Source organism: Rhynchophorus ferrugineus, unplaced genomic scaffold, assembly GCF_030347505.1.
Source record: "Rhynchophorus ferrugineus isolate W39M unplaced genomic scaffold, kcgeb_rfMv2 rfM6, whole genome shotgun sequence".
In the NCBI taxonomy this organism is placed as follows: domain Eukaryota; kingdom Metazoa; phylum Arthropoda; class Insecta; order Coleoptera; family Curculionidae; genus Rhynchophorus; species Rhynchophorus ferrugineus.
The window spans coordinates 10,018,608-10,043,570 of record NW_027472585.1 but is presented as its reverse complement, the minus strand read 5'-3'; the positions used below and the strand labels follow the sequence as shown (position 1 = coordinate 10,043,570).

Genomic DNA, 24,963 nt, shown 5'->3' with positions numbered 1-24,963 from the left:
TGTTACAATAATATGAGAATAAGTGTTATAGCACACTACATGATAATTCTTTGAATATATATCTTCGTATTCAAAAGTTTGACTGCATATTCAAGGTTATTTGTGGATCACAACATACCCCTGGAGAAATGTCCTCTATAAAAGGCATAACATCTATGGTATTATCAAATGGTTTTATTCTCTTTAATCTTCTGAGTAATCCATCATTATCTAAGAGCTACAGAAGCTCAACGTTGATGTGCTAATGAAGTCTCTGTTAATGGTTTTTGGATATAGTTTTTGATAACGTTATTGGTACTTTCTATCTTCGGGTTCTTATGCTGAGTGTCATTACGAAGGTACCATGGAGCTTCTACAATACCTCTCAGTACCTTGTTTTGGAATATTTATATAATATTTCCGTTGATTTTTCTGGTATGACCCCAGAGTTGAACATCGTAAGTCCATACTGGTTTCAAGAATACTTGATAAGGTATATGATTCTTATATACTGACTGGGTTAAATATCTACCCAATAACGAGTACATATGTTGTATTGTTTGAGTTCTTCAGACTTTTTCTTAACGTGTGGCTTCCAGCTGAGTTTAGCATCAAGGGTCATGCTAAGATATTTGGTTGTATTTCCATACTGCACTACTTGTTGATTTATATATATTGGCCTGTACTTGATACCTTTGTAGGCCAAATCAATATGAACTGATTTACGTTGACTTATTTTAAGGCACCATTTTTCTGTCCAGCATTGCATTTCGGTAATAGCAGTTTCTAAATTTTCGGTTAATTCAATGATGTTGTTTAGAAATAGATGTTGTTTATAATAATCATATAATTGTAATAATTATAATAATAGAAAATGCACATATTTTCCCAGCCAATCTCACTATAAACGCCGTGTGAAGTTTGGTTTGGTATCTCCCCCTTAAACACCAAATAAAAATACCAAAGATTAAAATTACAAGTTACCAAAAAGACCAAAAGTTACTTACATGAATCCGTAATACATCAACATTCCATTTTATCACTTTTTTATCAAATATATTTATTTCTTATCCTTCGAGCATTGTTTTCTTTAATTATTTCATTATGAAATATACATAATGTGATGATGTAGACGTACTGAAACAACGCTATTGCTTAAATAATAACATTTCGGTAAATGTCACAATGATAAAACCTTTTACGAGGACCATTGTAAAATGTGCACTGATAATTTTCAGCTCGTCTTATTATTTCATTGAAGAAAAAATTACGCATTGATAGAGCATTACTAAGAATGGGCATTGATATTTCGTTAGTTATTCATCGCTTGTCCGCATACCAATGCCTTTCCTAGAAACTCACTCGGTAATAGAGGTTTCGTTGGGACTGTCAACAAAAGCCATCTCTGCGCTTGATATCAATTAATGGTTATTTATTCATACGAATCATTTTAATGCGGATGGCTTAACTCTATGAAGAGGTGTTGAAAGGGAAAAAACATAAATATTTAATTTTATTCCGGTTTTGCCAGAGATATCGCCCACTGTTTATAAATAGTGACGTACTAGTATTTTGAAATATTAGATAACCAAAAAGTGTGTTGTTTAAAAAAACTGGGTGTTATCTTCTTAAATTTTCAGAGGAAGAAATTCCTTTTTCGTTTCTCCTGACTCCTGGTGAATTTGTTGATTCTTTGTTTGATGTCTGTTTATATTGATTCTAATTGCAAGTATTTATGGAGTGTTATGGAGCAATTACGATGCTTCTAAGTACTGAATCTTGAATTCTCTAGGTTACTTGTACTTTAGAATTATGTTATTTTTTGCTAATTTTATGACTAGTTTTAGGCTAGTAAATGTGTAACCTAGTTCGTCTTTATATGTGCTTTCTTACGCAGCTCCAGTGTTATAATCATATAAGTGTATGGGTTCAGTGCATTTATTCTGATGACTTCTCGTTTCAAGGATAGTGCGATACGGAATTTCGATAAATAACCAATATTTTTTTCTGTAACTTTTATATGGACTCAAAGATGATTCTAAGTAATACTTGACTAAAGAAAAATTGATGGTGTGTTATTAGTGCTTTGTTGGTAAGTTTGCAATAGATTTCTATCTGTACTTTTGGTGAAACCATAAATGTATTTATTTTAAAATTATATTATCTAGTTGATTTATAGTTGACAGCGTTTAATGGCGTTTTTTTTTCTGGTGAAATATATATTAATCTAATAAGTTCACCTACTTCTATCGCGTTATTGCTACGCTGGTACTGGTGCATACAAATAAACCCGCATATCTTGAAAACTGGTACCGGGTTTTGTAGATTTGGTAAATTGCTCAGTAGGTAGATACTTCTCGTAAAATATATTTATAGTTTTTATTACATAAGAAAACGGCTTTGGATTATTATGGTCGAGATTGTTTATTGTTTATAGGGAATGTAGGTGAACAGAATGATTTATTATATAATTTGACAACAGATAACATATATATAATAAAAATGATATTGCAATTTATTTAGTTTAGTTTTATTTCTGGTTCACTTAAGCTCCTTATGTCAAAAGGATATTTAACCTAAACGAAGACAAATCTCAAGAAGTTTATTGGCCAAAAGAAAATATCTTCAGAAAATCTAATTTAATATTATATAAGGAGGCGTGTAAATTACACCAGATTAAAATTTTATGGATTTTTTGGTTATTAAACATATACAAAACTTAATTATTTTATATTTATGAATTATTTTATAAATAATATAGACAGCAATAAAAGAAATTACCAGATAATAATTTATATGTATTAAACAATTTCCTGGAGCTGCAAATCCAAAGGAGCTAAGCGATTATCACCTCAAATAGATATTTACTTTGCTAGTTAGATTAACGGGCACGGGCATAACTTAAATTATAAGCATAACAGTACAATAATAACAACATTATAGTTTTCTTAATTTTTATTGATAAAATTTTATTGTTAGAGTGATTTTTTAAATATTTAGATATTAGTAATAATTTCCAGATTTTAGTTGATGTTAGTGAATTTTTCAAACATGGACGTTATTGTAACACATGGGCTAAAAAGTCCTGGGCCTAACACATAGATGGCAGTAGTTTTATTGCATTAACTGCTTTTTCAGTTAGCGCTACATTCAAAAGAAATCTGTTAAAATTTCATGATATTCTAGTATTTAGTTTGTGAGTTATTGTGCTAAAAGTGAAACTACTTTTGTTATTTTCAAAACAATGGATCAAAAACAATTTTGTATTTTAAGTCTACTTCTTAATGGGAAAAAATACCTTTCAAGCGAAGCAATAGCTTGAAAAATGTTACAACGATTCCGCTCCATCAGAAACAACAATAAAACGTTGGTTTGCTCACTTCAAAAGTGGTAGTTGGATAACATCGTAAAGGTATGAATAGACTGTGTTAGTTTTATACTGCATGATCACTTGATTATGAAAAAGCTCTGTTCATAGTGGGTGCCGCGTTTGCTCGCTATTAACCAAAAACAAGAACGTGTTGATGATTCTAAGCAGTGTTTGGCCATGCTTAAACATAATACACTGGAATTTTTGCATCGATATGTGCCAATGGATGATCGTCATCTGAGTGGATAACAACTGGTGGTATTTTGAGGCATAAGATTAATCGTTCTACAAAAGTCGTATTCAAATGTTAGAGCGCACCTGGAATGATTGTGTGGCTCTTGTTGGAGATTACGTTGATGAATAAAGATAATTTCGAACAAAAAACAACGTGGTTTCTTTGTTACACACAAATTGTATAGAATTGAGCAACGGGTAAATATTTTAGTTCTTCTATCGAACTCTTTGGACTCTAAAACAAATGATCAACGCTTTAAAAGTAAAGGTCGTAAAAGTTTTATATATTTAACAAATTTTAAATATCTTGATTGTCTAGTATGTTAAGGAATTACTTTTCGTAGCATTAATTTTATTTTAATTTAAATGTTCTACCTACTACGAGTAATCAGGCGCCTGTTATATTTAAATAGTCAACGTAAACAGTGGAATACCGTTGTTGTAACACCGAAATCGCTATTGCGCAGCCGAATACTGGTTCTTCTCTTTACAATCCCTCTAATAGATTTGCAAATCACTGTTTTACATACATATATATGACGAATAACACGAATAACGAATAACCGTTCATACTGTCGTCTTATATAATATTCAAAGGCCGCATAATAATTATTCTGTCATGATATACATATCTTCAAGTGTAAGTAAATAAACATATATAAGTACTGATTTTTTTTGTCTTGATTTATTATAAAAGCTATATAAAAAACCTCTGGCGTAAAGAAGCAGTGAAAGTAAAAAAATTCGGTTGCAACATGGGATTTTCTAAGGCTTATCTGATATGCCAATCAGCTAAATGTATAAAGGCCTATTAATCATAATTGTTGAGGAAAAGTTCGTTTCGTTCTACATAATCGAAATACGTACGCAATTTGTGAAATTATAGGATGCAGGAGATTCGGAATGGACTTCTCCATTACAATATGCTGTAACATCTCCTCTGGGCTTAAGCAAACTATTAAAATATGATAGAATGTACTTAAGGTTTATTGATTTTAGGATATTTGTTAAAACCGTTGAAATAATCTCTGAAAATATCTTGAAAATAAACGTCTTACTGATTTGTATAACAATCTTTTTACTGATATTCAGATGATTTTGAAGAAAATGGCTGTGGTTTTGTTTGTTTTAGATTTTAGGTTAGTTATTAGTTGGCTTTTATTTGGATATTATTTGTCATCTTACGACTACACTTATTCTGTTAAGTTCTGAAGCTTCAAGAAGCTTCTTAAAGGCTTAAGCTTTGGAATTATTGAAACTTGAATCTAATAAACTTCTAATATATATTATTTGGAATAAACGTTAATAATTTTTCTAAATAATTACGACTTATTGCATATTGTGTTTCACTCAGTGAAAAAATAATTCTACACTTTTTGGTATTGTATTTGATTTATTACATCAATGGAAAAATATTAACGCCATTTTAGTATGTTATCTTTCACAAGAATATAAAAAACTTTTCAAACAATTTCAATCTATCAACCTGTAGCAATTAAATTGAATTGTTAGTAAAAAATGTTATCAAGTTCAAGTTATTTAATTTTTTTTACGCTTTGTGATTCCACAGTCTGCCCTATAGGCAATAAGTATTTCTTATGTGTATATTATTTAATCACAGCATGTAGAAAATCACTTCATTAAGCGATCTCCTGCATAAAATATTATTTTAATTGATTAGCCTTATTCTAAAATTTATAGATGTCCAGTAATCAGATCAGGTGGTGTTAAACGTTTTAGTCTACGCACTTCACTATCACGTCGCATATTTAGGTGCTTAGCGAGTATTGGCTTTAATGCGCCATGTCTTCAACCATAATTGCATTTGCTCGAGGTGGGTCTGTAGGTTTATTGAAAGTTACTCAAATGAATAACAAAGTGGTAGATGTGATTTGACAATTCGTTGTGTCAAAAAACAATGGTTTATAAGTGGGTTGGTCTTTTAAAAATCGGTGCAGAAACCTCGAAAACAATCTTCGTGAAGGACTTCTAGAAAGAGCAGCAACACCAAAAAGTGGCACATTTTGTTCTTGTGGATGTGACTTGGGTGCATTACCATGAACATTAATAAAAACAAGACATTCATTCCTTAACAAGGTTAAGGAATGAGATGAAGTGAGGATGATCGGCCTTGAAGCGTGTTCATGTTAAGAAGTGTATTTAGAAAGTGCAAGTGTCCGTTTTTTAGGATGCAGAAGAAATTTTATTGATAATTTACCCTCAAAATTGAATTTCATGAAAATAATAGTTCATAGTTATAGGATGCTGGAGATTCGGAATGGACTTCTCCTATGGACTGGTTCATAGAATAGAAGTCAGTTCAAGTTTCCAATTTTCAGTTCCCCTAAAATAATAATTATTCCCTTTAGCCTCTTTTCAGTTCCAATCAGTCTAATGAATGATAAATAATATAGTAGTAAACCTCATCCAATTTATATTTTGGTTAAATATATTATATTCAATTAAAAATCAAATAAATTTGTTGAATTATCTTTTCCTGCTAAAATGAAAGATTTTTTTTAGAATTTATATTATTATGATTGTATTTTCTGTATCTTGTTCCGCAAATCTCCAATAACACATTAATTAAATTCGTCTTTATTAATTGCAAGACTATTAAGGTTAAGTTGATGTTATTTAAATAATCGTATACTGTCTACGGCCTTTCCCCGTAGCCACTACAGTACTTTATCGACTAGTGTGATAATTTATAATAATTTATCTAACGATTAACAATGCGGAATTCCTTGAAATGCGCCAGCTCCAAATGTATTTCGTCGAAATTTGTTAGCGTTCCAATTTACTGATTGAAACCGAAGAAAAAACTGCGACAAAATTCCCACATCTCGTTCTTGTATGTTTATCCTTTTGGATTTGTTTGTAATTTCACACAGTTTTCGTCGAATTGCATGTCGTCCTTGATTTTATTGAACATGACTCAGCTTACCTTCTATTTTTAAGGATGTAAGAGGTGGTTATCAGACAGTTGATTAATCAAAATTTGTGAAAGACAGGGTCTTACGAGATCTTAAAATTATTGACGAAGACGTTGTACAAATAGATGTCTACTAATATGGTCTCAAGGAAAAATAGTTGTGAATTTATCACTTAAAAAGTTCCCAGTCTGAGTAAAAAACAATTTCAATAAAAGGTCGAAATTCATCCCAACGTTTAGAAGCAATAAGTTTCCGGACACTGCCCCAGGAAAATCCAACATCAAGGATTGGTATGCTAAGTTTAGAAGTGGTGAAATGAGCCCCGAAGACGGTGAACGCAGTGGATACCCAAAAAGGTTATTACCGAAGAAAACATTTTAAAAATCCACAAAATGATTTTGAATTACCGTAAATTGAGACTGAATGAAATAGCAGACACTCTAAAGATATCAACTGAACGTGTACATCATATCATTCATGAATATTTGTGTATGAGAAAGCTCTGTGCAAAGTGGGTGCCGCGCGAGCTCACATTTGACCAAAAACAACGACGAGTTGATGATTCGGAGCAGTGTTTGAAGATGATCAAGCGTAATAAATCCGAGTTTTTGCATTGATATGTGATAATGGATGAGACATGGCTCCATCATTTCACTCTGAAGTCCAATCGACAGTCATTCGAGTGGACTGCATGCGATGTACCCGCTCCAAAACGCGAGAAATCGCAACAGTCGACTGGCAAGGTTATGGCGTCTGCGTTTTGGGATGCGCATGGATAATTTTCATTGACTACCAACCAGGACAAACAACAGTGACTATTACATAGCGTTATTGGACCATTTGAAGGATGAAATTGCCAAAAAATAGCCGCATTTGAAGAAAACGAAAGTGCTGCTTCACCAAGACTATGCACCGAATAAGAAATCCATGAATTGGGCTTCGAATTGCTTTCTCATCTACCGTAATCTCCAGATATGGCCCCCAGCGGCTTTCCTGACCTCAGATCTCAAAAGAATGCTTGCTGGGGAGAAATTTTCGTTGAATGAAAAGGTGATCGACGAAATGGGGGCCTATTTTGAAGCACAGAACAAATCGTACTCCAAAAATGGTATCGAAAAGTTGGAGGGTCGCTATAATCAGTGTATCAGCCTTGAAGGGAATTATGTTGAATAAAAAAAATTAATTTTGCCAAAAAAATATTTTTACTATGGTAGGCCGGGAACTTTTAAATTGACCTGTTATCTTCTAGGTCTTAATTTTCCATGTATGAGTACGCGTTATTATTTATGTTTCGGTCTTGTATTTAAGAGAGTTACTTTCATGAAACTTATACATGCTACTTTAAATATATTTTATCTTTTATAAATCATTTTTGGGTATATAACACCTACATAACTCTATTTATATTGGGGAATATTATATATAATTCAGTTTTTATATACAGGTTTTCTTAAATTAATGTAAATATGTCTTGTACAGTAGGCGGTATCTAGAGTAATTGGCAGTTGTAATTCGGAGAATGTTCTTTTAAATTGATTTAAACAATTTTTTCTGTTTAACATCAGGAATCCTAATGAATCAGTAGGTGCTAATAGCTTGAATCAATTTTGTTAATGCGTTATGTCAGATTGTTGAATATTACATGATTAATGGTCATCCATATAAAAAGAAACTTAGCTTTACAACAGAACAGTTAAGTTTCGAAACAGTTGCTAATAACAATAATAATCAATGAAAATTAGCATAGTGTTTTCAAAACAGTATTTTCAGTAAAATTGTGATATATAAGATGTATTTAATTTTAAAGAATTTACAATAGGAAGTGTTCGCATCGCATCGGGTGGATTTGTAACCAACTTCAAGTTGAAGCTTCAATGACAGTTTGCACACTTATATGTGTCATTTCATTGAAGTGTGAACAAATATTTTTTTCAGTGCATTGAACATGTTTGAATTTAATTGCTACCGGCTAAATCACATTTGCGGGAATTTTTACTTTTTATTTCGATTTGAAAGAAATCGTTTCAATATGTGAATAGTGATTTTGAAGTTTTAAAAGTGGTGATTTTGACACCGAAGACAAAGAGCATTCTGGGCAGCCCAAAAAAAATTGACAATGAAGATTTAAAAGCATTATTCGATTAGGATCCGTGTAAAACGTAAATAGATTATGCAGATTTGTTGGGACTATCAAAAGAAACCAATTCCAATCACTTAAAGAACATGGGATTGATCCAAAAGCTTTTTGCAAAATTTTGCACCGTATGAATTAAAACCAAGAGACGTTGAAAGACTGTGTCATCTGTGAAAACTGATTCAACGTCAAAATCGGAAAGGTTTTTTGATTCATATTGTTACTGGGGATGAAATGTGGGGCCATTGCAATAAGCCAAAGCGAAAAAAATCATGGGAATCATCCGGTTATACATTCTACATTAATGGTAAAGCGGAATGTACATGGGTTCAAGTTAATGCTCTATATTTGGTGGAAGCAACTTTGTTATGGTATACTATATGCTGCTGTCGACTGGAACCGATGCATCTAACAGCTCAATTGAAAAGTCCCCGACTTACCATAGTAAAATACATTTTTTTAATCAACATAATTCCCGTCAAGGGTAATACACTGATTATAGCGACCCTCCAACTTTTCGATATCATTTTTGTTGTACGATTTGTTCTTTGCTTCAAAATAGGCCTCAGTTTCGGCGATCACCACTTCATTCGACGAAAATTTCCTTCCCAGCGAGCATTCTTTCAGATCTGGGAACAGGAAATAGTCGCTGGGGACCAGATCTGGAGAATACGGTGGATGAGAAAGTAATTCGAAGCCCAATTCATGGATTTTTTACTGACTTGTCACACGATATATTGTCTTGGTGAAGCAGCACTTTTTTTCTTCAAATGTTGCCGTTTTTTGGTAATTTCGTCCTTCAAACGGTTCAATAACACTATGTAATAGTCGCTGTTGTTGGTCCTTCTTTTTACAATGTAGTCAATGAAAATTATTCCATGCGCATCCCAAAATACAGACGCCATAAACTTGCTAGCCGACTGTTGCGTTTTCCCACGCTTTGGAGCGGATTCATCCTGTGCAGTCCACTTGCCGATGACTGCCGATTGGACTTCGGAGTGAAATAATGTAGCCATGTTTCATCCATTGTCACATATCGAAGCAAAAACTCGGGTTTATTACGCTTGTTCATCTTCAAACACTGCTCCGAATCATCAACTCGTCGTTGTTTTTGGTCAAAAGTGAGTTCGCACGGCACCCACTTTGCACAGAGCTTTCTCGTACTCCAATATTCTTGAATGATATTATATTCAATTTCAATTTACGGTCATTCAAAATCATTTTGTGGATTTTTAAAATGTTTTCGTCGGTAACAACCTCTTTTGGGCGTCCACTGCGTTCATCGTCTTCGGTGCTCATTTCATCAGGTCTAAACTTAGCATACTAATCCTTGATGATAGATTTTCCTGGGACAGTGTCCGGAAACTCAGCATCAAGCCAAGTTTTTGCTTCAACTGTATTTTTTCCCTTCAAAAAGCAATATTTTATTAACACGCGAAATTCCTTTTTATCCATTTTTTTTCACAATAACAAAAGTTGCTTCACTCAAAATGCTATAATTCAGAAACTATTGGTCCGACAGCAGTCAAATTTTTACACGTATCTTTTGAGGGTTAACATATGGATTCAATTCTAGTAGCGCCATCTATCTGTCATGTCGGGGACTTTGCAAATTACCTGTTATAAGCTTTTTAATATGTTATATGCTCGTAACTTAGTAAATATTGTTTAAGAGTAATTTATATTTTTTGATAACTATTTGGATAGATGGGACAAAGTAATGAATAAAAAAGTAACTTATTAAATTTAATTAAAATTTTTTTAAAAGCTCCCTGTAGTAACTTTATTAAGCAGCTTTATTATAACATTTTCTATGCATTTGTGAGGTAGATACATCATATTGTAAAGATATAACAGAACGAAATTTATTGGAATAAAAAAGGTCCTTTTTTTATCCATAAAGTTATATAATGTAATAAAATCAAATTATATTTAATAGGAGAAAAAGTGTTCGAATTTGGTTGCTGTACCATCTATCTTTTTTTATTGATGTTATTTTAACATCACATCCGAACTAGACAAAGAGTTCCTCAGGCATGAAATTAGAACCAGTTTCAGAGATACGCATCACACTGCGCGTAACCTTTCAAGGCTGTAGAAAGATGAAGGGAAGGTAATTCGGGCCACTGATCTCTTTTTATTATTCAAAGTACCGTAACTATAACATATTTGAAATTTTTTAAACGGTTATTACAGAGCAGGATGCTATATTACGTTATAAATTGGATGGCAACGATATCTATTCTATATTGTTATTCTAATTATTCCCTCATTATTTTATTAAAATTTCATTAGTCTGGATATTTATATATTTTTCTGAAGTAGCAATAACATTTCTGCTGATAACTAAGAAAATGTGGAATTAGAGTATATATAAATTCATGGTTGCATATGATCTAAAAATGTGAAGATTTTACACTTTGTTTGAAGTCTAAATATTTTTTACAGTATTAAATTTTCAATTGTTTTGATATTCTTATTGGTTAATGATTTCCACAGGGCATCAGTTTGGTTTTTGATATCCTCACACTCTTGAGTATGACCAGTTAATATTGCAAAGTCTTTGAGGAAATATTTTAATGAGCATAAAAAGTTTTGAGGGATTAAAAAATAATATCATCAAAGAATCCTGGGCTATCCTGATAAAAGGTGAAAGATTTTGAAATAAGAAATATATCATGAAGATATATGGATATAAAATTAATCTAGGAAACACTGAATTACAATCTTAGTATTGTCATAAAACAATGACACTCTTTATATATTCTTTTGATTTTGTTATGTTACAGTCTATCAATTAGAAAACTTTATATTTCAATTTAGGATCTTTTGATTAATTTTCAATAAAAAAATTCATGTACATTCTCACAAAAGTTTACAAGATGAAGTTTTTCCTATTCGCTGTAGATCAAATAAAGTTTTTTTTTTTTGGCTAACCCATTTTTTGTTTAGATTATTATGTAAGGAGAAATTATGTTCCTAGCCAAACTTAGCTCAAAACAACAGCAAATTACGACTGGATAACTACTTTCATATAGAGCTTGTAAATATAGTTATAACATTCACGTAATATGTTGAGTCAAAGATATACTAATTTATTTGACGGGGCTACCGGAATATTCATTTTACATAGTTGAACAAAATTATTATGACACAATAAACAAAAAAAATCAGGCCCGATCTCAAGTATTATCAACAGTCTTATTTATTTCAACACCAAAAAATATTTAAATCATATACATTTGATGATGCGGCTCCATATTGTATCAAATTACCTTGTAATATATTTGTGTAAATAATATGCCCATCTTGTCACTTTGAAGTTCATTTAATAATAACCTAATATCTTATAAGCATGTGCAACTACAATACTTCATCAAATATGTTACAAGATATGTGTTTAGACACGCCTTAACATATCAAGTTTTCCTATGAATTCTTCTACTAGATATTTGTTTAATTTCTTTTACTTTACTCGACTTCAGTGACAACATTTGGTTCATACATTGTACGTAAGTATTATTCAAAATGTTTGAAATATATGCTATTCTGTTTGCCATAACAGCCTGTAAAACTTAAATAAAGTTACATTGTTTAATCCAATTTTTGCACTATCGTTAACCTGGTGAAGTATAAACTATCGAACTATCTGATGTACAAGAAACTAGACATTTGGGAGTGGCCTTTAGTAATTCATGATGGCAGTTGATTGACACCTGTTGAAGACTTGGATTTAATTAATATTTTTCTTTGTATTTTCAGAATATACGACTAGTAGTGAACAACAGTGAGTGTTCAGTGAGTTCATTTAGAAGTCCATTTTTTCTATCTTATTTGGCATTCAAATTTTGTAGAAACATATATTGGATTCATGAACATTTGTAAGACTGAAACAGTCAGATTATATTGAATATTCTTGAAAAATGAACAAAATTATTAAGCACTAGTATACATAATAAGCAAAAGAAATGAGGCCAAATCTCAAATGTTATCAACAGTGTTATTTACCTCGTTATTACGTTAATTACACTTTATGAATAATTAAAGGTACTCAAAATAGTAAATACTTACATTAGAATGATATGATTGCTGTGAATAAATTACCGATGTTCTAACTATAGAAGTAAGACTATAGAATAGTCTTAGAACGAAAATACACAACTTGTTTGGCTCGATACACGATAGAAAACCATTTAAGCATACCTATTTTGTTTAATTGTATATATTTTCAGCATGCTGTAGATCGTCAATGACTTTGTTGCATTGTTTTGATAAGCTTTTAATGATCGTTATTCAGAAGATCACTATTTTGTGTCGGGAAATTAAATAGATTCACATTTTCTTAGTTTAAGAGAGAAAAGTTAAGACAATCAAATCTATTTTGAACGCCTTCCTCTTCTAATCTTCGACCTGTGTTCATTATTTAATAGGATCGAAATCTTGTGGCATCTTGATCGGTGCAGCTATAACCTTCTATCACTATATTCATCTATGCTCATTTTAACGGTTTTTGATTACTCGAAATCTGATGTTTCTGGTGAAATACGATTACAGTTACAGGAACAGATCCAACATAATGAAAGTTCCGTTGTTGTTTTGTTAAAAATTACGTTCAACTTTCATTGTACAAACCAATAATTACCAATTAATATTATTTTTTCGAGCAACCATTCAAAGTGAAACTATTTGCAATAGTTCTAATCATAGATTTTGTTCCACTTTTGTACAAGATTAAGAGTAATTGCGTAGAAATATAGATAAAATTAGATACAACGGTTAATTATACAGACGGAAAACAAGCGACTGATAGAAAATTACTTTACATATAAAGCCGGTTTCGAGACAGACGCTTTCGTGTGTGTTTTTTTACGAAAAAAATTAAAATTAAGTCTTATACCGTGTTGTGGAACCCGTTTGCTGGACGATGAGTGTGATAAGTCGGTCTTTTATTCTTTTGTTAAGTGTGGTAGGCTATTACGTAAGGTTCCAGCGTATTGAAAGAAGTTTAAAAGATTCTATATTTAGATGGTTATACCGACTTGTTTTACGATAAATTTTGTAGATATTGCTAATAAAATCTAGTTAAAATGTTAATAGGTTTCTATTTATATTTTCTACTATAACTAGATTTCATCGTAAGTATTTTAATGATTTCAGTACATATTTTATTATTCATTTTCTCTTGGTTATAAAATAGATTTAAATTGTTACCAAGATTATATTTCTAGTTTTGATTCAACATTATTCGGAAGATAGATGCGGATGATGTACAATAATTCGTACTTGAGATTAATTAATTATTTTTAGCGTTGGGAACTACCGACTAAAAACAGTTGAAATAGCGGACTCGAAATAGTTTGTTGGTAGTAGTTAAAATAATATTGTAAATAGATAAATAGGTTTTGGTTGGTATTAAGCTAAATTGTGTGTATATAGTACAATATAAAATACGTGTAGTAGATAGGTTAAATAAGGTTTGTGATTATTTTTATTTATTTATTACAACGATTAATGTGTAAATATTTTATTTTTAAATGTTTTTATTTGTGTAAAAAATCTAAGTTTGATTATTTTTTACCTTTTAGTGAACGAAGCCGGTTCAATTTTTTTGTTGAAAATATGTTTTTTTTTAGGAAATGGGAGTTACTATTAAGCCAATTTATGTGTCATAGGTGACGATTTACATTTTAAATGTTTTAAAGTATATCTTCCTGGACTTTTATATGGGTATAGTCCGACATTGCTATGTTGCAGTTTTAATCGATGTTTTTTTTTTGTTTATCATATTTCTACCTCTATAGCTATCATTTTTCTTTCAGTGATGATTTGCTTGATGCTGATTTGCATTTTAAGTTTCTCATGTTCGATAATCTAAGATGCCCTTTATTACTATGATTAACTCATCGTAAACTTCCAATTGTTGCATTCAATGACACTCATCGAGAGTATAGACAATTTTAAAATATATAAAATCATTTTTATTTTAAGAATAATTATAATTCCATTAATAACACACAAAAATGTTGTTCACCTTACTAAACACGGATTTTATTTGAATATATTAATAGAAGCGTCTGACCATTATATTGAAATAATTTATTACCCATTGAAGCTACCTTACACTACTATACTAGTGTGTTCGAAGATTAACTAGCTATTTTCCTTTGTTTCAGATGGAGAGGAAGTGTATATAAATTAGTATGGAGAGAGTTAGTGGCATATTTATGTTTATATTACTCAATCAATTTGCTGTACAGATATGGATTAAATGAAAACCAACAAAGGTAATGTATACAAATTTAATACGATATTAAATGTTGTATAATAATATATATAAATTAGTTAATTAATTTTCAAAATGCATTTGAAAATGTAATTGTTGCCATAATGACTTATTAATAAAAAAATTGCTAGTTGAGTGATATGAAATAATAATGCTGGTGACCACATGTTTTTTAAGTGCATTCTCACTATCTACATAGTACAATAGTAACTATAGTCAATTCAAAATAGCAGTGACACGGGAAACGTCGCAATGTTGCCGCAGCTACTCTGGGTTTTAGTATATTTAGGTTCTGACATATAACAAAATTTTAATATAAATAAAATAGTTCTATTAAATATAGTTTCTTTTAATATTATAGTGCATCAAATGTATTTATTATCGAATAACTTAAAACTACAATTAATTTTACAGCGACAATAATTTACAGGTTAGAGTTGTTTTATTATATATACATTGAGCTTTTTTCCACACTAGTATCCGTAGGGTTCTAGTTTAGTATAGTATCCGTTAGTTCTTGTTTCTTTCGATGCAATGTATCCTTGTAAACTCATTATGATATTACTACATTTCTTTTTAGTTTGTCCAGTTACTACCTATAAACATCTTTCTTGATAAAACTACATTTAATCACAGCATTCTCCTTAATGCATTTTCCATATCTGCAAAAGAATGAGTGTTATTCCTCTACTCATACATGTTAATCAAATGTTCGTGTATATTCTGAACAATAACTCACATGCTCATAAATCTTTCACACTCTATAATACAATTCCCTACAATTTTTTGTTGATTGATTTTGTTTATCTGCATCCATTATTATTAAAGATTTGCCAATGTATACGACATACATTTTCAATGACAGTCTCTTCTCTGCTGCGTTTTTGATGAAAATTTGGTAAAATGGCAAATTATTTAAATTCTTGTATCGAATTAGTTCTAATTATTATTTTATTGGTTTGGAAATAATTTACGAAAAAAACTCCATTTTAAACCTAAAAACTGATGTTAATACTTGTTGGGCTAATTTCTCTATATAACAAATCAATTGAAAAGTCCCCGGCCTACCATAGTAAATTATTACTCAACTTCAAACTTCAAAATTGACGAAAAATTTCTTCCCAGTGAGAATTTTTTTTGACATCTGAGAACAGGATATAGTCGATGGTGGCCAGATCTGGAGAATACGGTGGATGAGGAAGAAATTCGAAGCCCAATTCATAGATTATTCACATCATTTTCACTGATTTGCGACACGGTGCATTGTCTTGGTGAAGCAGCACTTTCTTCTTCCTCAAATGCGGTGGCTTTTCGGCGATTTCTGTTGATGGTCCTTCCTTTTTCGTCCAAGGTAGTCAATGAAAATGATGTTGCCTCCCAAAATACAGACGCCATAACCTTGCCTGGCGACTGTAGCGTTTTACCACTCTTTGGAGCCAGTTCATCGTGAACTCTACTCGGATGACTGTCGATTGGACTTCGGCGTGAAATGATGGAGCCATGTTTCATCCCTTATCACATATCGATTCATCAACTCGTCGTTGTTTTTGGTCAAAAGTGAGCTCGCGCGGCACCGGCGGGAGTGTCTGCTATTTCATTCAATTCCAATTTAGGGTCATTCAAAATCCTTTTGTGGTTTTATTTAATGTCTTCGTAGGTAACAACCTCTTTTGGGCACCCACTGCGTTCACCGTTTTCGGTGCTCATTTCACCACGTCTAAACTTAGCATACCAATCCTTGATGGTTGATTATACTGGGGCAGTGTCCAGAAACTCGTCATCAAACCAAGATTTTGCTTCAACTGAAATTTTTCCCTTCAATAAACAATATTTTATCAACACGCGAAATTCCTTTTTATCAATTTTTTTCACAATAACAAAAGTTGCTTCGCTCAAATTGCTATAATTCACAAACTAATGATCCAACAGCTGTCAAATTTATAAACGCATCTTTTGAGGGTTAGGGTTAACTAAAGGATATACGGATTTAATTCTAGTAGAGCCAATTAATCTTGAATTATTATATTCTTATGAATTATTAAATGATGAAACATTAAATAAACCAACATATAACTTAGTATATGGACAAAAAAGAATAATAAAATAATGGAATGTTGTTTAACTGTTCAATCGATTTTAAAATTTCCTAAACGCATACGATCATGCTATTGACATAATTATTGCATGAAACTGCTTTCAAAATTACCCCTATAACCGTAAAAACCTAATTGCTTAATCGCATAGAGAGTTAAAACAAATACGTTGCTTCTGCCTGATTCGGCATTAATCAATGTTCTCATCTAGGCCACTGAAAATTCAAGTGTTTTCCAAGAAATTTGCTTACGATTCCAGTTACTTAAACTGATTTATTCTGCTTGTATTTTGATTATATTAGTTGATTTGAGTTGTGTCTTTTGTCTTTATATATCAATGTTATGGTTAATATTTTAAAATCAAGGTTCGATTTTAAATATTAAATGTATTTAATAGCAACATCGGTCCTTTTAATTCCTCGAATCGTATTATTTATAGCCAGTTCTCGGATTTAATCGTATTCATATTTAAAATATTAACAAGAAATATGTAAGCGTAGTAATATTTTAAAGAAGATTCTATATTTAGAAGGCTATTTCAGGATTTTCCTTACTTATCGCCGTATTTTAGATTTATTTGTTATGCGTGTATTTCGATTTTCTTTTATTTATCCTTGGTTATTTTTAGATGTTAACATTGCTTTTTACTATAATTGTTTTATTCTATATCTAAGAACTATATTTTTAATTTACAGTACAAAATGATTTCATAACGACTATTTTAATTCATCTTAAAAGCATTAAATAATAATAGATAAGTGTCTTCCACGATAACATAATTTTTAACCGACTTCAAAAAACGAGGTTATATATATATATATATATATATATATATATATATATATATTTGTATATATGTATGTATGTACTTAATGTATGTTCGCCGATTTCTCGATTTCGGAAATCGGGGGAAACCATCAAATTTCAAAGGCGCGTACAATGTTTTCTCATATTTTTTTATCTGAAATAATCAAATATTTCTGTATAATGTTATTGCTGAGCTGATGGGACCGAAAAGAGGAAGTCGTAGAAGAAACATTGTACGCAGCTGCTTTTATGGTATAACGGTTAGAACGTTCAGCTCGCACGCGGAGGTCGTGGGTTCGGTTGCCGGCAGGGGCGACGGCTTTTTGTTGTTATTCTAGTTTGATTAGAACATTTTTCAAATTTCTTAGGCTAGGTAGCGGATCCCGTGGCCTGAAGCGTTCCCCATTTTCAATTATTGTTTCTTTATTCCTATTTTTCCCCATACGGGCTGCACCTTTACTTGGCCTACCCATTGTGTAATACTTAATAAAATAAATGAGTAATTTATTGAATAAATATCTAACACTAAAAAGAGAAAAATAAAATGTTTTTAGCAAAAAAATTGAACTGGATTCAAAAAATAAATAAGGAACTCGATAAAAGTTAAGAAATAATGAGACTTAAAACTATTTAACACAAAAAAAGACGTATTAAAATAATATATGTTCATTATAATCGTTGTAATACCTAAATATTAATAAACAAAAGCGTTATTTAATCTATTTATCTATTTACAATATTATTTTAACTACTATCAACTGATCAGTTTGAAGTCGGTACCGAGCCCAAACAATACAAAACTAATAAAATAATTTTGTGACATATACACAAAATTAAATTAGGAACAAAACAAATTTAATTTGTTGCTCGTACCGATTTCAAAGTTTGATTATTTTTTAGCTTTTACTGAGTTCCTTATTTAATTATTGAAGTCTGTTCAATTTTTTTGTTAAAAATATTTTATAAAATTAACGTTCGATTTTAAATATTTGATTTGTTTAATAGCAAAATCGGTTTAAAACAAAAGCAATTTTAATTTCTCGAATCGTATTATATTTAGAAGGGTATTTCAGGGTTTTCCTTACTTATCGCCTTATTTTAGATTTATTTGTTATGCATGTAGTTCTATATTTTATTTTATTTATCCTTGATTATCTTCACATATTTTTAGATGTTAACATTGTGTTTTACTATAATTGTTTTATTCTATATCTAAGAACTATATTTTTAATTTACAGTACAAAAGGATTTCATTAATGACTATTTTTATTCAACTTAAATGCATTAATAATGATAGATAGCCTTCTTTGATGATGATTTATTAACATGAATTTTAGGAATGTATTCACCAGACTTGTTCCAATATATAGTAAATTATATCACTGTTTTCATATATTATTTTAAGAGGAAGGTATGTTAGGTGTAAGGTTTTCTATGAAAATTAACATAAAATTAACATAAGTGGATATTGCAAATATCTTAAATACTTGAAAATGATAGTTAAACAATTATTATAATTAATGTGACATTCTTTAAGTAATTACTAGGAAAATGTAACTAATCATATATATTATTCAATTTTGGAGAATTTTGTTTTCTACAATCAGAAATTAATTTTTATTTCCAAAACATTTTTATATTAAAATCTATCTTTTATTAGAGGCTTGTATGTGTCCTGCTCATTTTTTTTATTTTAAAAAGGCATTTATTGAGAAGAATTGGTACAGTATACATCAGCTGAAATATTTTTCGTGATTTTCTATAATACACTTTTTTTTCACTTTGCTGGTTCAAAGAATGACTGTGAGTCTGTTCTCGGAATATGTTTTTAGGAATATGTTTTTATTAGAATATGTTTAGATTATTTATTTCTCGGTTCACATTATTGACATCTGCAGCAACAGTTTTATTCGGTTTTAGCACTTCTAATACACTATACCTTACTGAATACACCGCTTGCATTTCGGTCTTCTTCACCTCTTCGGTGTTGTTTTGGAGGGCTCTCCTGGTCTAACTATTTATCACTTTTTGTGTTAGGAATTGTCGCAGTCTATCCATTTTTTAACAACAGTGGGAATACGATACAGGAAATTTGTTTTTCATCAATTTTATGAGCAGTAAAATACTCATCTTTTATCATTCTTCAGAATTCTTTGCTATTTTCGCTATTATGTTTAAGTTTAATTCTCATAAAATATTTTAGTTTTAAACGATCTTTATTTTATAGTTTTATTCCACTTATAAATTTCAAAGTACGAGTATATTTTTAAATTAATCTCCTACAATGTCAACAATCTACCCCTGGGCAATAGATATTATATGATTTTAATTATATAATATAACTATCCTGTCATGTAGAAGATCACTTCAGTAAGTGATCTACTGTACAACTTATAATCTAAATCTTATTCTAGATACTAATCTAATTTATTTTAAAGTTTATACTAACCTATTCTAAAAACTCTTCTAGCTTATTCTAGATAGTATTAAATCTCAATCTATGTGTCTATTAATCAGTTCGTAGGGTAGTTTGCGTTTGGGTCTACGTACTTCACTGTTATCCGCACATATAACTGTTCAGCGAGTGCATTGGGACGCACTAATCATCTTTCAGAATACGTTGCACTAACACTCCGAATCGCACTCGTTATGGGTTCTATGGGGATATAGCGCTGAATCAATTTGTTGGAGACGTAATATGGGGCATCGACGATGACTCGCAACACTTTATTGTGGAATATCTATGTTAGATTTGCTAGTAGTACCAGACAGTTCTATACCATAGGCCCAAATGGGTCTAAGTATTGACTACAATTTAGATTTACGCCCTATCAGCCAGTATATTTGGTTTAGTTTATCCCAAACTATTTTCGTTTTATCACTATATGTTTTTTCTATGTCAAGGGTCGATAAAAATGCATTCCCAGTTATTTAACGTTCTCTGCTTGCGGAAGTTCATGATTATTCAATTTTATTGAGGAACATGTACTTCTACAAAGGGTGAATGTCACATGAGTAGATTTTGTCTAATTTGCTTTGATACGTCACGTTTTCAACCACAATTCGACTTTGTTAAGATGAAGTTGGAGGTTTCTTGTGGCTGATATTGGATCCTCGTGTGATGATAAAACCGCTGTATCATCAGCATATGTTGCAACAGTAGTGTTTCTTGAGGTCGGTAGGCCAGCTGTATACAATAGATATAACAATGGGCCAAGAACGCTGCCCTGCGGAACACCCGAATACATTGGGTGTAGGTCAGTGTATTCGTCACCCTGTTTGGCAGTAAAATGTCTGTCTGTGACGTACGGTTTTAGCCGTTGAAAATGTGTATGGGGCATATTCATAGAGTATATACTTCTTTCAAGTAAAAGCCCACCAGTAATTTGATGCAATTAGCTTTTGCAGGTTTTAATTCACGTTTAGTTTTCACGTTTAGTGTTTCTATTAAAGCGTTACTAAGCATTAATAACGCCCTCTATCGGAGGAACCACGCCTAATACATAATTAATCTTTTTAAATCTAATTTTAATCTATTTTGAGTTTTTTCAAACTCAAAATCATTGATTAATATTTTTCCTATTATGACTATGAAATAAACATATTCAAATGGGGGCGATATCGCCCACTGAACTCTGAAGATGATGTAAAATCAAAGATATTCTAGTGGTAGGAAGAAATTCATTCATGAAATTCCAAATGTATATATGTATAGAAATATTGGTATCTGGTTTAACTTGATGTATTAGAATAGTTGCAATAATTTAATTTAATTTGGTTTTGATAGTCCAGTGATTCCAAATATCGATGACATCCTCCAACATATAGGTATATACTTCAACATTGATCACAGAATATTTTTGAACCATTTTTGAAAGAATGCATAACAAAAGTAGCTATACTTGGGTTCCACATGAATTGGCAGTGAAGAGGAGAAAAAAATCACAAATGGTTGTAAAAAGTTTATTAACACCAAGAAAGGTGATATTAATTCGTTGAGATAACTAGAAAGGAACGAAAAGGTCCATCTTGAGCTATTTGAACCTGATGAAACTATTAAGTGGACTACCAACTATCAAGCTAATGGAATTTGAACAAGAAATTAAGGAAAATTGTCTTATTCAGTTACGACAATTTTAGACAAAGTACATCTTTGACGACTGTACAAAGATTGAAAAAGATCAGACGGAAAGTTTGCTGAAAAGTGGTAAGAAGTGACCAATCATATCATAAATCATTGATTAGTTTGAAATTTAAATGAATAAACTACCTCTGAATAACATTATTATTTCCACCGACGCCATCAGATACCGACTGTTACACAGGAAATCAAAAGAATCGCAAAGTGACTTGAGACTCCATTCGCATGTCAATATCTAAATATTACTGTAGGAATGTTCGTCTGGTTGGTCGGAATATGAGGATGTCGATGCGATTGTTTGTCCGAAGATTCACTACAATCTTGTGGAAGGAACTCGCAGGAGAACTGAAAACACTGGTTGAATAAATACTTGTTTATTTCGATATTGAATTGATACATGTGGTCGACTGGAGAATGGACAGGATATTAGGTTAGGTAAAGGAAGTACCTTAGCGCTGGGAAAGTGGGCAGAGAAAAGAAAAGAGAGCGTGACGACGTCGTGGTGGTCTTTTATAGCCGGGAACCGCATGGTACCAATCCACCAGCGTTGCTAACATTTGAACTTGCTGTAGGTTAATGCTTGGTGGCCTAAAGGGTCGTAGCGGTCGCTACACTACAACTTTTGAATGACATCAGAACAGAACACATTTCGAACCATTTGATTTTATGTAGTGTAGTGAGGGGCATTGCATAGAAAATCAACAGCGTCAATACATATACATTATTACACCAGACACTAAGATAGGGCCGATGGTCTTTGTTGATATCCTAGATTTAAGTTAATGTAACCAAATTTGTAGGTTAGTCGTCAACGACTAGTAAATATATAGTAAATAAATAAATAACAGTAGTGTATAATTTAAGTTATAATTTTAATACTAAATTAAATACTTTGTTGCAGGATATTCGAAAGAATTAGGCTGTATTTCAGCCAACAGAGCGAAACGATACCCATGTCGTTCGTGTTAGGGTTCTATGTATCACTGGTGGTGAAAAGATGGTGGGAGCAATACAGATTGTTACCATGGCCCGATACGCTGGCCCTCTTCTTAAATGCAGCTATTCCAGGTGCGGTAAGTACGTATTATCTTTCGTATATCAACCTTTTTTATACGACGTTATTTATGACTCAGAAGTTCATCAAGGATCTTGCACATAGTTCAGCGAAAATTATGATCTTGTCCTCACGGCCATCCAGCTTTCGCTAATAGGTTTTCTGTAAATTTATCGATCAGCTTGGGGGTTTAAAAATTTCCAGAACTGCCGGTTTCCACGTTTCTATGAATTCGATAGCAAACGCATACCAAGAAGCAATTTGTTTCTGTTTTCAACCTTTTTATTGAGTTTAAAGTCGCAATTTATAAACAACTAATAGACAGTTTTAGAGTTTTTATATCTCATTGTATATGAAAGGTTTTTCTAGTAGATATAATTTACTTCATTTCGGTAAGATTATTAAATTTCAGAAACCTTGATATGTTCACTACTTTTTAGTTTTAATGCACTATATTGTTTATTTCATTGACATTTTTTATACCATAAAGTTTCTTTGAAAATAAATATTACTGTGATGCAATAAAGCATTAAAAATACTCGGTTAATCATTACTCACATATACTTAAATATCTGTTTTATTTTTCTAGACAATCTAAGTACTTTTAGATATTTTTCAGAAAATATATTATGTTTAGTCCGGTTTAAATCATGTCTTTTGAAATTTTTATTAGAATAAGCCTACTGGTCACAATTATCACAGCGTCAGCTATATTTTGACAGCAGTACAGACCAATGAAAATTTTATTTCCCAGAAATTTCAGAATATTTTATCAGTTGATGTAGTATGCGAAACTATACAGTATAGGCAACGTAGTTAATATTGAACATTGGTTGCCACACTCATCATCATTTTAATATTTTTCATTTGTTTTTTCATCAACCTGGAGTATGTTTACAGTAGTTTGCTCAATGGATAGCTTCAGTTGCATTTGATCTCATGTGTCGAATTATTTCTATTTTATGGTGGAGTTGTATAACTATGGCTGTCTATGTGGCTTTGTTGTAAAACTTGTATTAAGTGACAGCCTTCTTAAGATCAACGTAGTTTGGAATAACGGACTAAAATATTATTTAGATAAGTATTTTAGTGTTCTTTTAACATTATTTTTTTTAGTAATCTCAGCATTTAGTAATATTTATATGGGTCCTAAATTTAATTTAGATGTTGTAAAAACTGATTTTATGATATTTTTGTTATTATGTTATACAACTATATGATTTACTATACGTCTTTTATTACAAATATAATAAAATTTAGAGGTTGACAAGATATTTAAGTATGAAAAATGTCTAATTATTTGAAAATGTATCCCTTATTGATGAGAATATACTGTATCCCTTTTGCCTCTATGTATCTATTTCTGCTGTATTGTATATCCGTGTTTTTCATCATAAATTTCTAGATTCTCAGGAAAGCTATAGTGAAAAATGTAAATTTATACTTAGACTTTGTTCTAAAATTTAAGTTTGTTAAAATCTTTTGCACAACTTCTTAGTAAATCAGAGAAAAAAAAACACAAACTTAGAAAGTTTTCTACTACCAACACAGAATCTCTCAAGCTTCATTTTCTTTACCAAAATCTAAAGAATGACATTCGCTTTTCTTCCACGAACCTAAAGCTTCAACGAAATATTTACAAGCCCTATAAAACTCCATAAAGTTTGACAAGTTGAGTGGGACCTCATGTGGTGTACAGATGTTTAAAATGAGCAGAAAGCTAATTATAATCAGATAACAAACACTCAATAACATTTTGCCTTCTAAGGAGCCGACTAACTAAACTGTTAAATATTTTAAATATAAAATATGTCAAGATAATAAAAATCAAAGGTAATTAAGCACTATTATGAATATAATGGGGGCCCTTTGGTGCAGTTTAGTGTTTATTGCCTTATAGAAAAAGAACAACAATCAGGCTGTGTAGTTTGT

At 31.2% G+C, this 24,963-nt stretch overlaps 2 protein-coding genes across 3 annotated transcripts in view; one reads left to right on the top strand and one right to left on the bottom strand.

Annotated features, from left to right (window-relative positions):
- The window catches only part of LOC143199141 (ATP-dependent DNA helicase Pif1-like), a 346,278-nt gene that overhangs the window by 152,786 nt on the left and 168,529 nt on the right, over positions 1-24,963 (bottom strand). The gene's annotated exons all lie outside the window — the stretch shown is intronic.
- Positions 1-24,963, top strand: part of Best2 (bestrophin family protein) — a 104,956-nt gene that overhangs the window by 41,196 nt on the left and 38,797 nt on the right. The window contains exons 2-3 of one of the 2 annotated variants that reach the window (XM_076408915.1): positions 14,827-14,937; positions 22,879-23,054. Coding sequence is in view for 1 of the 2 variants with exons in the window: in XM_076408914.1 (XP_076265029.1) it covers positions 14,827-14,937; positions 22,879-23,050 (283 nt within the window). In the remaining variant the exon portion in view is untranslated. The remainder of the gene's footprint in view (positions 1-14,826; positions 14,938-22,878; positions 23,055-24,963) is intronic. The other variant, XM_076408914.1, reaches the window with a different exon arrangement.